The 14,183-nt window shown below is 37.8% G+C and overlaps 1 protein-coding gene across 1 annotated transcript in view; it reads left to right on the forward strand.

The window, feature by feature from the left end:
- Positions 1-14,183, forward strand: part of LOC137623451 (probable E3 ubiquitin-protein ligase HERC1) — a 297,680-nt gene that overhangs the window by 197,613 nt on the left and 85,884 nt on the right. The window contains exons 33-35 of the mRNA XM_068354286.1: positions 5,161-5,371; positions 9,259-9,481; positions 11,954-13,844. Of these exons, the coding sequence (XP_068210387.1) occupies positions 5,161-5,371; positions 9,259-9,481; positions 11,954-13,844 (2,325 nt within the window). The remainder of the gene's footprint in view (positions 1-5,160; positions 5,372-9,258; positions 9,482-11,953; positions 13,845-14,183) is intronic.

Consider the following 14,183-nt stretch of genomic DNA (forward strand, 5'->3'; position numbering starts at 1 on the left):
GCATGGACAAGGCCATAAGGGATGGCTCCAATGAACTGGCGGCTACGTTCACAGCAGGAGTTCTTAAGAAAAGAGAAGCCTTGTGTTCTTTTCTTTCTGTAGGGGTTACTCCCTGTCAGAAGTCAGAACTTATTTTTGCTCCCTTATCGTCTACTCTGTTCCCTCAACATCTTATTAAAGATATCGCGGCATCTCTTGCTCTGAAGGACACGCACGATTTGGTGGCCAAGACTGCGCGCAAGGTTTTGCCTTCTTCTTCTCATGCCAACAAACCCAAGTTTGACACGCCAGCTGCAAGGTTTATTCCGCCTTTTCGTGGCAAAGCCCCCAGCAGGGGAAATTCTCATTCAGATAACAAACGAGGTAAGAAAAGAGGATCCAGATCCTCACGTGGTAGAGTCTGACTGCCCACGGCTTCAGACAGCGGTAGGGGCCAGATTGACAAACGTTTGGCAGGCCTGGGAGAAGAGGGGTGCAGCCCGGGAGTCAGTTTTGTTTCTGAAGGAGGGTTACAAAATTCCTTTTGTACGAAGACCTCCGCTAGTGAAATTTCCGATAGACATCTCTCCCGGGTATCGAGAGGAGACAAAGAGACAGGCTTTGCATCATCAAGTTTCTCTGTTGTTGGAAAAGGGGGCGGTGGTGAAAGTCTCGGACCTTCAATCCCCAGGTTTTTACAACCGTCTCTTCCTGGTTCCGAAGAACACAGGAGGTTGGAGGCCAGTGCTAGATGTAAGTGCTCTCAATGTGTTTGTTGTAAAAACAAAATTCACGATGGAGACTACCAAATCTGTTTTAGCTGCGGTCTCTGGATGGTCTCTCTTGACCTGCAGGATGCATACTTCCACATTCCGATTCATCCAAACTCTCAACATTATCTGAGGTTTGTGTACAGGAAGGTGGTGTATCAGTTCCGAGCACTGTGCTTCGGCCTCAGCCCTGCTCCTCTTGTTTTTACAAGGCTCATGCGAAATGTAGCGAAGTTTCTACATTTGTCAGGGATCAGAGCCTCCCTTTATTTGGACAACTGGTTACTCAGGGCGTCGTCCCTTCATCGCTGTCTGGGGGACCTCAAATGGACTTTGGACCTGACCAAAGAGTTAGGTCTCCTAGTGAACGTGGAGAAGTCGCAACTGACTCCATCCCAGACTATTCTTTATTTGGGCATGGAGATACGGAGTCGAGTTTTTCGGGCTTTTCCGTCTACCACAAGGATGGAGCAAGCTCTGCTCAAAGTCCGTCACTTGCGAGAGAAAAGCAGTTGCTCTGTGAGAGTTTGGATGAGCCTCCTGGGAACTCTTTCGTCGCTGGAGCAGTTTATCTCTCTGGGGAGACTCAACCTTCGCCCTCTCCAGTTTCACCTAAACCACCATTGGAACAAGGAGAAGGGCTTAGAGACGATCTCAATTCCAATCTCCGATCCAGTCAAGACCTGTCTAGCTTGGTGGGACAGCAACATCAGACTTCGGGAAGGTCTTTCTCTTGCGATCAAGAACCCAAACCATGTGTTGTTTTCAGACGCATCGGATTTGGGTTGGGGAGCGACACTGGACAATCTGGAATGCTCGGGTCTTTGGTCCGCAGACCAAAAGTCTTCACATAAATTGCAAAGAACTTTTAGCAGTCCATCTAGCTTTAAGGAGTTTCGAGAGTCTGGTTCGAAACAAAGTGGTGGAGGTGAATGCAGACAATACCACGGCCTTGGCATACATCTCGAAGCAAGGAGGCACTCACTCCCACTCCCTTTTCGTCACCGCAAGGGACCTTCTCACTTGGTCAAAAGCTCGAAACATCTCTCTTTTGACGAGATTCGTGCCAGGGGAGATGAATGTCTTAGCGGACTGCCTCAGCAGAAGAGGACAGGCTATTCCCACGGAGTGGACGCTACACAAGGATGTGTGCGAGAGACTATGGGTGACATGGGGTCAACCCACCATAGATCTCTTTGCGACTTCTCTGACAAAGAGGCTCCCGACTTATTGCTCTCCTGTTCCAGATCCAGAGGCGGCCCACATAGACGCTTTCCTGCCGGACTGGTCTCACCTAGACATCTATGCCTTCCCACCGTTCAAGATCCTAAACAAGGTGCTTCAGAAGTTCGCCTCTCACGAAGGGACCAGGTTGACGTTGGTTGCTCCCCTCTGGCCCGGGAGAGAATGGTTCACAGAGGTACTTCTATGGCTAGTAGACATTCCAAGAAGTTTGCCGTTACGGATGGATCTCCTGCGTCAGCCTCATGTAAAGAGATTTCATCAAAGCCTCCCCGTGCTTCGTCTAACTGCCTTCAGACTATCGAAAGACTCTCTAGAGCTCGAGGGTTTTCGAAGGAGGCAGCTAGAACGATCGCGAGGGCTAGAAGATCCTCTACCATCAGGATCTATCAATCTAAATGGGAGGTATTTAGAAACTGGTGCAAGTCCTCCTCTATTTCCTCTTCCAGTACCTCTGTAGCGCAGATTGCAGACTTTCTGCTTTATTTGAGAAATGGTTGCTCCCTTTCTGCATCTACCATTAAAGGCTATAGAAGCATGTTAGCTTCAGTTTTTAGGCATAGAAATTTGGATCTGTCTAATAACAAAGATCTTCAAGACCTTCTTAAGTCTTTCGAGACTTCCAAGGAGCATCATATTTCTACTCCTGCTTGGAACTTGGACGTGGTCCTTCAGTTCCTTATGTCAGACAGGTTTGAACCGTTGAATTCAGCCTCCCTTAAGGATCTTACCCTCAAGACACTCTTTTTTAGTGAGCTTGGCTTCTGCGAAAAGAGTTAGTGAGATACATGCTTTCAGCAAGAATATCGGCTTCTCGGCTTCACCGCTAATAAAGCAGTATGCTCGCTTCAGCTTGGTTTTTTGGCCAAAAATTAACTTCCGTCTCGTCGATGGCCTAAATCGTTTGAGCTTCCCAGTCTATCTGAGATTGTTGGGAATGAAGTTGAAAGAGTTCTGTGCCCAGTTAGAGCTCTTAAGTTTTATTTAACTAGAACCAAACCGCTGCGAGGTAATTCAGAGGTTTTATGGTGCTCGGTTAAGAAGCCCTCTTTACCTATGTCGAAGAATGCATTGTCTTATTTTATTAGACTGTTGATTAGAGAGGCTCACTCTCATTTAAGTGAGAAGGATCTAAAATTGCTTAAAGTTAAGACTCATGAAGATAGAGCGGTAGCAACTTCAGTAGTGTTCAAACAAAATAGATCCCTTAGAAGCATTATGGACGCGACCTTTTGGAGGAGCAAATCGGTGTTCGCTTCATATTATTTGAAAGATGTCCAGACTCTTTATGAGGACTGCTACACGTTGGGACCATTCGTAGCAGCGAGTGCAATAGTGGGTGAAGGTTCTACCACTACATTCCCTTAATCCCAATATCCTTTTATCTTCTCTTGAAATTTTTAATCTTATTTTGGGTTGTATGTGGAGACTAAGAAGTCTTCCGCAATCTTTTGATTTGGTGGGTGGTAAAAATATTGTTTCTTGAGAGCACCCAAAGTAAGGGTATTGATGAGGTCCTGTTGTAGGGGTGTTCACCCTGATTATAACAGCTCCTGGGAGTCTTTCAGCATCCTGAGAGGATCGCTGGGCTTTGTAAGGATAGCGGACTAATGAGGCAGAGTAATCATCAGAGTCAGCTTCCTTATCAGGTACCTATACTTAAGTTTGTTTTTTGAATATTTGTCAAAAACTCTTGAGCATATACTCCTTTAATGTTTTAATACTGGTCTCTACCCTCCAACATGGGTGTGAATCAGCTACATATATATTCACCGGCTAAGTTTAATATTTAAAAATGATATTTTCAATTTAAAATAAATTTTTGAATATACTTACCCGGTGAATATATATAATTAAAGGCCCCCCTTCCTCCCCGATAGAGACCCTACGGGCTGAGAAGAACTGAATTCCTGGAGAAATATATGCGGTATCTGGCCAATAGTCGGCGCTGGTGGTCACACCCAGCAACCATCATGGCGATCGCTCGCTAGTTTTTAGAATCTGTCGACCGTCGGAGACGTAAGCTACATATATATTCACCGGGTAAGTATATTCAAAATTTATTTTAAATTGAAAATATAATTTTGTTGATACTCTGTTTAATGCCTAATTTAGGTGGAAACTGTTTACTATAAGGTGGGTTATTTACTATTAGGCAAAAATTTTTTTATTATATAAAACTAGAACTCTTGTTTGTGTGTGTTGCATAAGATATTTGTCCATAGGAATCTGCATAGTTTTTTCATTCCATTCTTCAAGCAAGGTTTCTTTGGGAAGATCTGGTAGATGGTAACATCCTTCAGACTAGGAATGGAGGTTAATCTATTTGGTAGTAAGTTTCCTCTGCAAGAAATATAGGATATGCTTATACCACATATTTTAAAGCTTTTGTAATTTTGTAATCATATCCTTTTCATACTTGTGTTTGAAGTACTGTAGTACATATCCATGAAATCTTACCCTATTCACATATTTGTTACAGAGGAAAATTAGTATAATTACTGTTATGATGGTTGAAAATCTTGCTGTCATTGTCATTTTCTTATTTCAGAATTATACTCTTTAATCTATTATGCAGCTATTTATTCTTGTGGGGGACCAAAATTTTCAAAGCTTTAGATAAATTTATATCAGAACATGCTAGAAATAATTCAAAATAGGAAATGTTACACACATTTTATTAATACAGTACACAGTACAGTACAACATTCAATTTGATTAAAAGTTCTCTCAAGCTTCTTAATGTTACTAGGATTGTACAGTATATTCTTGTAGTTATAGTAGTATTGCAGTGATGTACAAGATATTATTTAGTAACATAGGTGTTGTATACACATCTTTGTGCAGACATGATATCAATATATAGCAGACTAAAAGCATTTTTAGCCTTTGGTATTGGGTAAAGTTGCTCTGTGTTATTATAACTTATGATTTGCTACATTAATTGTTTACTATGATGATGTTGAAGTTTAGGCATTTGCATGATTTTTGTGCATATACTCCCCATCTATTCATCAAAGTTAAGAACTTTGTATTAATTTAGAAAACATTGCTGTCAGTTTAAACCCTAAACCCCAGCTGCACCAGGGTAGAAAACATCTTACAGCATAAAGGTATCAATAGAGTAAAGGCGTATCTGATAAATTTCACAATGCTTTTGATTTTCCAGGTATACCATGAAGTAATGACTGGTTGCTTTGGCCTCGAAAGTTTATGGAGCAGTAGCAGTTATTCACTTGTACGTTCGCTGGAAGCAACTCATTACCTTGATGGAATTAGGGCAGCTAGTCAGCCAACTCAGCAACAGATTGCTACAACTGTACATATTATCTACAGGCACTTAGTGTCATCTTTGTTACAACATGAACAGCCTGACAAAGGTTTGTATTGTAAAATTACATTTTAGAAATTCTTTTAGTTAGATAATAGCTTTCTAAGAAATATAAAAATGTTGTTAGTTTCTTATTTGCCCCAAAAGTTTTGAGAAATGAGAAAAGGGAAGTAGCTAATGAAGTGATTTAGTTTCTAAGTATTTTGACTATTCTCTGAGTCATCTTATGGAATGGAAAGTTTTCTATGGTGGGTTGTTTAGACTAGCACTCATCCACAGATTTTTTTGGCTTATTTCAATTCTCAGATTTTATTGATTTCTGACAAATTTCATTCCAGCTCAGGTATTTTGTTCAGCAGTTGTTATAGGTAAGCAGTGAAGATGTTTCTTTCCAATCATTTTCAGTTAGTTAATTCATTAAAATTGACATTTTCTTACCTAAAAGATCTCATGTCTCCAAAAGATGAATTTATTGAAGTTTAACTAGCTGGATGACTGATCATTGAAAGTACCTTTTAGGTGTTATAATTCGATAAACTAAAAAAAAAAAATTCCATGATAGTTTGGGAAGGCTTATTAATTTGACTTAAGCATTTGCTATAGTTCTTAATTTTCTTAAGAAAATTTTCTTACAAAGTTTAAAGTTATACAAGCCACAGGAGTAGTGATTTTACACAAGGATTATTTTATTTCAATTTTTTTTTTATTCCTTGCTAAGTCTCCTAAGATAATATTAGTTATGGAATGCAGTGCATTCATTGAAAGTTTATGGATCTTTATTAGTCTTTCTGGATGGTTCTTGTAACTAATAGCTTACATATACCTAAGTATTTGTCAGAAATATGAGTAATTCTCTTGATAAAGATACTGATTTTTTTCTGTTTTATTACTACTGTATTTTACTACAAGGTAAATTGAATGCTTAGCTGAATTATTAGTAGGTTTCTAGTTATAGGTATACCACGCCCTACGTCAGTAATTGATTCCAGGAGAGGCGATGGAAGTCGAATTTACTAGTTTCCAAATTTACTTGACACTAGACTAAACCACAAATAACCATTACCAGTTTTGTACTTTACTTATAAAAGCATTTTTAATGTTATTTGGGTAATAAGAATCTATTTTAAGCTTGCAAACAAATAATTTTTTTTTCTAACATAGTACAAAAAAAAAAAGTTTGCCAAATTTTACAAATAAATGTCCTATATATGTGTAAATTTAATGCTGACAACTTGGAATATTTACAATACATCAATTCTTTATTAGTGAGTACAGTTTTCTCTAAGACATCATAAAATAAAATAAAAATTTGTAAGGTTAAATAACAAATCCAGTTATTAAAATTAGTTTGCAATAATGGAAAATGAACCTTACAAAGTTACATGCAATTTAATTGCTTACGTCCAAGACATAGATATCTGTGGATCACTGGCATCAACAACTGATGCTGGCTGATGTTGTTCAATGAGAAACTGGTCGAGAGTTCCTTGAACTGTGTTCTTCTTTTCTTGAAGAATCAATTGTTACGGAATAAAAGCTTCGTGACAAGCGTGCATAACCTTTGAAAATCGTTAACCATTTGGGTCCATATCCTCAAAAATTTTAAGTCCCTTTCCAATCAAAGCAAACACTTCTTGTATTTTCTTCATGGAAATGTGACTTGGAGTAGGTTTGACTTCTGGTTTATGCTACTCGTTGAGCTCTATTTATTAGGGGCTGCTTGTCTTTTCCAAATAAGTCTATATAATCTTCCTTCTTCAAATTAATTTTCAGCTCTTTGTTCATAGTCACCAAAATGTTGTTGATTTCAACATTATCAAACCCCTTGAAGTCATTCACAAAATTTGGGCATAGTTTTCTCCACACACCATTCATAGCCACAGTCTGAGCATCATTCCATGCCACTCCAATGTTCTGTACAGCCTTATAAATATCATACTTCTTACAGAAATCATGGAGTGGATGACTTGTCAAGATCAGTTAAAGCTATTGCTTGCTGCAACGTACATTTCATGTAATAACATTTGAAAATAGGAATAATTCCCTGATCCATGGACTGTATAAGAGACATTGTGTTCGAAGAAAGGTACAAGACAGTAACATTTTTTGTGATGATCAACAATGTTTTGCAGGTGGCCTGGAGTATTATCAATTAATATTATTGTCATAAAAAGTATCTTTTATTCTTGCAATAGTTTTCTGTTGCCAGGATAAACGGATTAAAGAATCAGTCTTCAAAAATAACAAGAGTCCCCTATGCTTTTGCATTTGCCATCCATATAACAGGAAGAGATGCCTTGACTATGGTCCTCAGGACACGGGGTGGTTGTTTGCATGATACACTAGCAATGGTTTTAATTTAGAATCTCCGGCATGATTTCCTCCTAACGTGACGGTCACACATTCTTTTTAGACCTTGTAGCCTGGAATTGATTTCCTCTCTTTGGAAGTGAAAGAACAGTCTGGCAATTTTTTTAATATAAACCAGTTTCATCAATGTTAAAAATTTGTTCGGGAAGAAACCGATTTTCTTCAATGATCTTAGCAAATGCTTTGAGAAAATCAGCTGCTGCTTGTTCAGCAGCTGATACACTTTCACCTCACTTCTTAATAGGGTGATAACTTCTCCATTCTAGTGCATAAACCAGCTTTGACATGCCTTGAATTCTACACCTTTCTCATTTGGGTATTTTTTTCAGGTCCTCAAACAACGACAACGCTTTCTCTTGAATAATTTCTTGACTGAGACAAGCATGCTGATGATTAAACCTATCAATCCGAAATGAAAGAAGTGGTTTCATCTCTTCATAGATTCTTCCTTTTTTCTTATATCTATTCTTCATCCCTGGGGCATCAGATTTGCTAGGTGCCAAAATCATATCCTTATGAAAAATCGTTGATACAATGGTCTGACTCATTCCAAAAGAGCGAGCAATCGATGCAGCCTTTCATCTTTTTCATAGCGTTTTATCATAGCCACTTTATCGTCCAACTTATAGAATGACACTTAGCACCTGCACTAAGACTTTTCTTTGACAACATTAGAACAACAAAAACTTATCGATGAATGAAAAAATAGGCGATAAGCAGACATATAATCCGTGTATATTTTTAAACTAATCTCGATTTCACGGGAACCACGAGTCACTCATGAATTGTGACTCGTGATACTGACAACACCACGAAACGGTATATATTGAAACTGCAGTACACTATGACAAACGTCACTATTTCACTCTAGAAGACCGCTAAATAAGATAAACACAGTTACAGCATTTTTTATAATTCATTCTCTAGGATTTATAAAGATTATACTGTATATACATTTACTGTAAATGTAAATACCATATTTTCATATGATTTTATACACTGTACGTATTCTTATTTATTGTACAGTAATATTCTGTTACCACTCCAAAATAGTAGATATTTTAACTACCATAGAAAATGCCACTGTTTAGCTCTTATGGACTGCTAACTAATATAAAATCAGTCATAGATGTTTTCATATTTTGTTTGCCAAGATTTATGTTAATTATATGAACATTTACTGTAGATTTAAGTATTTGGATATCATTTTATTATTATGACTTCAATACTTGTGGCAGACAGACAAAAAGTCAAACAAAATAACTCAAAACTTAATTTTTATTCTTCCGTGTATTATTTTTGTCAACTGACGTAAATTCGAAACCAACTTTACTCCTAATGTCATAAACCGAGGTATACCTGTATTGTAAATGGGCTTTCATGTAGTACTTTTTGTATTTAGTAAAGATACTGTATCAAAATTAATATCTTAATAATTCTTTCTATGGCAATATTTTTCAAAACTGTATTTTCTATCATTAGTAATATAGTAGAGGGGAAGTTATATTTCACTTTATTCATCATAAGTCTGAACTTTTTTTTGACTCATTGATTTTTTTTTCACAGGTCTTAGAGAACGACTGTGTCTCCTCACAGTGTTTGCCTTAAGTGTACGATATGAAGCTGCAGATCTCAGCTTGGCTGTATCAAGTGGTCTCCTAGATGCTTTAGTTCGCATGTGCTCCCCATATGACCCTCCAACCCTGCGTCACACTCCACATCCATCGCCAGCAGATCTTCTGCCTCATGCTACACACACTTTATTCCAGATACTTACCATTCTAACAGGGTAAAAGTGTTAAATAAGTTCTGGTATATGCAATATATAGAATTAGTTTCCAATTTTTGGTGTCTAATAATTTAAGAGCTCTTAATGGCTAATAGTGTGGACATATTTATTATTCTTGTATTTGAATGAAACAATTTATGCTAGGCAAATTATTTATTTTTATTTATTTTTAGGAAATTATTTTTCTTTTGGTTTTTGTTCTTCTTTTTCCACCCACTTGAATAGCTGTAATAATTCACATTAAAGGTTGCTGTCTATTCAAATAATATTTACTTTTGCTATAATAGAAAATTTTGAATTGAAAATTAATATGGAATGAGCCATTTATAATTCAGAGAATGATGGCACTTGGAAATTAATCTTGAGAAATGTTTTGGACTGAGTTTCTAATGGGTAAACACACTGCCTGACATTGTATGTAGCCCTCCCTGGCCTTGCAGCCTTCCCAGAGGACGTGTGAGCAATCATTTCCAGATGTACCTAATTCCTGGGGGAAGTATCAAATAAACACTCATAGTTATGTTCCCCTCCTTCAAGTCTGGAGGTGTCAATAGGTGCAGACAAGGTGTACATCCCTCCTAAGTAATTTGTGTTTCTGTAAACACACTATGCATACCTTGCAGTGGTATGGAGGGATGCAAACAAGCTAGACGCACCTTAGCATTGTGTATAGAAGCAAGAAGCAAATGATATATGAACACCTCCATGATGTACTGTATAAGTACGGCCAAGCAAGCCACAAGCGTCTCCCAAATGTTTATATACTTACAAATAAGCTATCCTCTCCTCATATCAATATGTAAAGCTGCAAACAAGATCTGCACACCTTAGGTGGTGTATACCAGTTTTTTTCTTTCTTTCAAGACTTTAAGTATTTTTTTCCATTCTATTGGTAGCCTTTAAAATAGATTAATAAAAAAAGTGCAGTTTAGAGTCTTGTTCAAACTGCTTTAGGTTTTCTTAGTCACAAAGGTTAGGCTGCAGCATCTTGTATCTTAGGAATGTTCAAAGATGTTTTATCCAGTATAATAATATCTAAGTCACGAGAGCCAAAACTTCCTTGATTACTGTGTTAACTTAAAAATGAAGAAGAATATCCTAATTGTTGGTATCTAAACAAGTGTCATTTATTTTTATATTCTTCCACTCTGCCTTCTGAGAAATATAGTGGTAGTTAATTTGGACCTTCTTTCCAATGCTGAAGGGTCAAGGGCTTAAAGATTCCAGAAAAAGCTAAAGCAGGACCTGTGAAAGTGACAAAAGAGGAGTAATGCCATTGAAACACAGGGACTTACAAAGTTCTTGAGGATTATCCATTGTGTAGGAATGCCTAAAAATGATACAGGTTGATCAGTTTTTGTATGACAACTATAGGACTTGACTATGGCTGCAATACAAAAGTTGACCTTTAATACCCTTAAAAATGTGTAACTATGGGGTTATTCCATATATATATTAGAGTATCATCAAAGTTACAACCAAGTTTAAAACAGTTAATGCTGTGATATCACCATTAATGCTTCCAAACAAAGATTTTATTGTTTCATGTAATGTTAATGTAAAGCTTCATTACTTCTGCAGCCCCACCATCGGGTCATGGCCCAAACTCCATATTCTATTTTCAGTGATGTATGCAAGGAACTAATGTTGTTTCCCTTCTCTTCAATTGAAAATGCCTTTCTATTAAATCTCTTGTATCTCTAAAAATTGACGAATGACATAGGCCTAGATCATATTCATGTCCAGATAATTTGAGAGTTTGCAAATTAACTGACTCCTGTACTTACCATCCCTTTTGATTATCTGTTAGATATGCACAGATCCTTGGTCATGGAAACATGTTAGGGCCTAAGCAACTCCCATAATGGGTGATAAAAAGCCATTGGTCATCATCACTTATAAATCATCAACTTTTATTATATAAATGGCATACTTTTAAAAGGAAACCTGGTGTAAAAATGTCAAGTATGGCAAAGATAGGCTTTGGTGTATGAGATTGCACAGACATGATTTAAAATTGATGGAGTTCTGGAAATTAAAAAAAAATTGAACTTCACAATATCAACAAAATGGACAACACTGGTGTAAAAGCAGGAAGGTAAAGTGGTCCTGAGGCAATCATTATAAGTAATGACCAAAGGAGGATAGTGTAAAGGCAATAGAGAGAGAGAAAGGTTACAACAAAGTTCATAAGGATGACTGAAGCTTCAAACAATGTTAGTATGACTTGTCTAAATGAGAGAGGACCTGTTAGTCCCTATGGGAGTCATTTTTTATATTTTTGATAAATTTTCAAGTCCTGTATATAAGAAGACACATTTATATATGAAATCAAAGCATACAAAAATCTCCTTAGTTTGGTTACTGCTATTTTCCTTACCAACATTAGCTCTTGTGGTAGCCTTAGTAAGTGATGATAAAAGATTGCAGTGCTTTTTACATTATTTTATCATTTGGTTAATTTTATTTCAGGTATTATGCTGAAGATATCAGTGAGATGGTTCTTGGACAAGTTATGAATTTGCTTTATTTGCAAGTAGAGGATCTTGCAAAGGATATCATAAAAACTCATGAGGAAATGTGGAAGAGTAGTTTGAATGAGACTCAAACCTCGCAGGATAAAAAAACGGAAGTGACTGATCCAAGAAAAAAGGAAGAGCCATTTGAATTAGAGGAACCTGTGGTGAAGTTGGAAGCAATGAAAAGTAAAAAGCCTGGACCAAGAAAGCTGGAATTGAGACTTCCTGGGCTAAGTGATAATCATTCCAACAATACTGGAGATACTAGGAAACGAAGACATTTAGAAGTAACTTTAGGCAATATATTAGTGTTTGTCCGTAGGCTTTGTGTTAATGGGAGAGTTCGGGAACTTGTGGGACGTCAGCCTTGGGTGCGTCTTTTATTGCTAGTTACTGGTGAGCAAGCAGAAACACACCTTCCGCAGGTGATTAGTGTGCGTACAAGAGTATTAGCATTAACTTTATTAGGGGCAACTTTACCTCATTCCGACCTTGATTTGGAAGCACGTGAGCAAGTGGTGAGACAGCTGTTTATGCAACTGGCAGCTAACATGTGGGTCATCCCTTCAGCTCAAGCTCATCTTAAAGCTAGTCAGTTGCTTACTGAACTTCAGCGTCATCTTGTTAGACTTTCAAGCCCAGAAATAAGTGATGAATGGTCAAGACCAGATTCGCCTGATGATAACCTACCCGTTCAAGAAATAGGCTTTGACCCTGATAAGTCTGTTTGCTGTTCTGTTGAAGGAGGACATACTCTAGTTCACGGGCCTGGTGGCCGTGGTTATGGGTTGGGGTCAACTCCAATCACCTCAGGTTGTTATCAGTGGAAGTTTTTGATTGTTAAAGAAAACAGAGGTAATGAAGGTACGTGTGTTGGCGTTTCAAAATACCCAGTAAGAGATTACAGTCATAGGACTTCATCTGATATGTGGTTGTACAGGGCATATTCTGGAAATTTATATCACAATGGGGAGCTTAGTGTTTCTCTTCCTGGTTTCACACAGGGTGACTACATTATGGTTGTGCTTGATATGGAGGCCCGTACTCTCAGCTTTGGAAAAAATGGCGAAGAGCCCCGTCTTGCCTTTGAAAATATTGAAGCTACTGAACTTTATCCATGTGTGATGTTTTATAGTACAAATCCTGGTGAGAAAGTGAAAATGGTAGACATGCAGGTGCGTGGATCTCCCCGTGACCTTGATCCTGGTGATCCTTTCTGTGCTCCACAGGCTGCAGTTTTAGCAGAAGCTCACATCACATTGCTCCGTCAACTACATGAATCCTCCACTTGGACACAGCAAGTAAATGATTGCATTATAGAACGTCTTAATCAAACTAAAGAATTGATTCCACAACCAAAAGACACCAGTCATGAAAGCACTGCTGACACTGCATCAAAAACTGAATCTGATTCAGAAGATGGTGCCTTTGAATTCCAGTCATGTGCAGAGGAAAGTAGGGATGGTAATGTGAAGCTACAGGTTCCTCCACGGGAAGAGCTGGTCCTCACTTTAGATGAAAGATTGGAGCAAGAAGAAAGACACAAAAAGAAGACTAGCTCAAGTTCAGATGAGGATACCAGAAATACTCCTAGAGTAGGGACAGAAAACAAGCTAGGTCATAGCCCAGATGTAAAAGCAAATGTTACCAAAGGAAAAACAGGTGGTCCGAATCTTGTTCATGAAATGAACCTTGAACAGTTGTGTAAAGAAGTATATCCTGCTTTGGCTGTGATTGGAGGGGTTGACAGTGGACTTCGTGTTGGTAGCCAGTGTATCCAGAAGGGAAGTGGTCGAAGAGCAATGGTTTTAGGAGCATTGAGACATGGACATCCAACAGTAAAGGTAAAATGTATTAAAATATTATTTCTTACATTTTATTTTGATGTTAGCCATATAGTTATAATTAATGAATAGTTTTCATAACTTACAGATTATTCCAATGTTTACCATGTACGGTATGCCCCTAAAATTTTCCCTTTTACAGTATTTTCATCCTTCCATCATTTGGATTTTTCATGAAAAATGTGACTAATTTTTTTTAGTTTCACAAGAGTAAGAAAACTACTTATTCTTAGAAATTGTTTTGATTACCTGCTGGTTTGCAGGTAACTGCTCTTGCCCTTGGAACATGCATGAAAGCTTTTTGTGCACTTGTGTTATGTCTGATCCAAAGAGAGAGCA

Source organism: Palaemon carinicauda, chromosome 30, assembly GCF_036898095.1.
Source record: "Palaemon carinicauda isolate YSFRI2023 chromosome 30, ASM3689809v2, whole genome shotgun sequence".
In the NCBI taxonomy this organism is placed as follows: domain Eukaryota; kingdom Metazoa; phylum Arthropoda; class Malacostraca; order Decapoda; family Palaemonidae; genus Palaemon; species Palaemon carinicauda.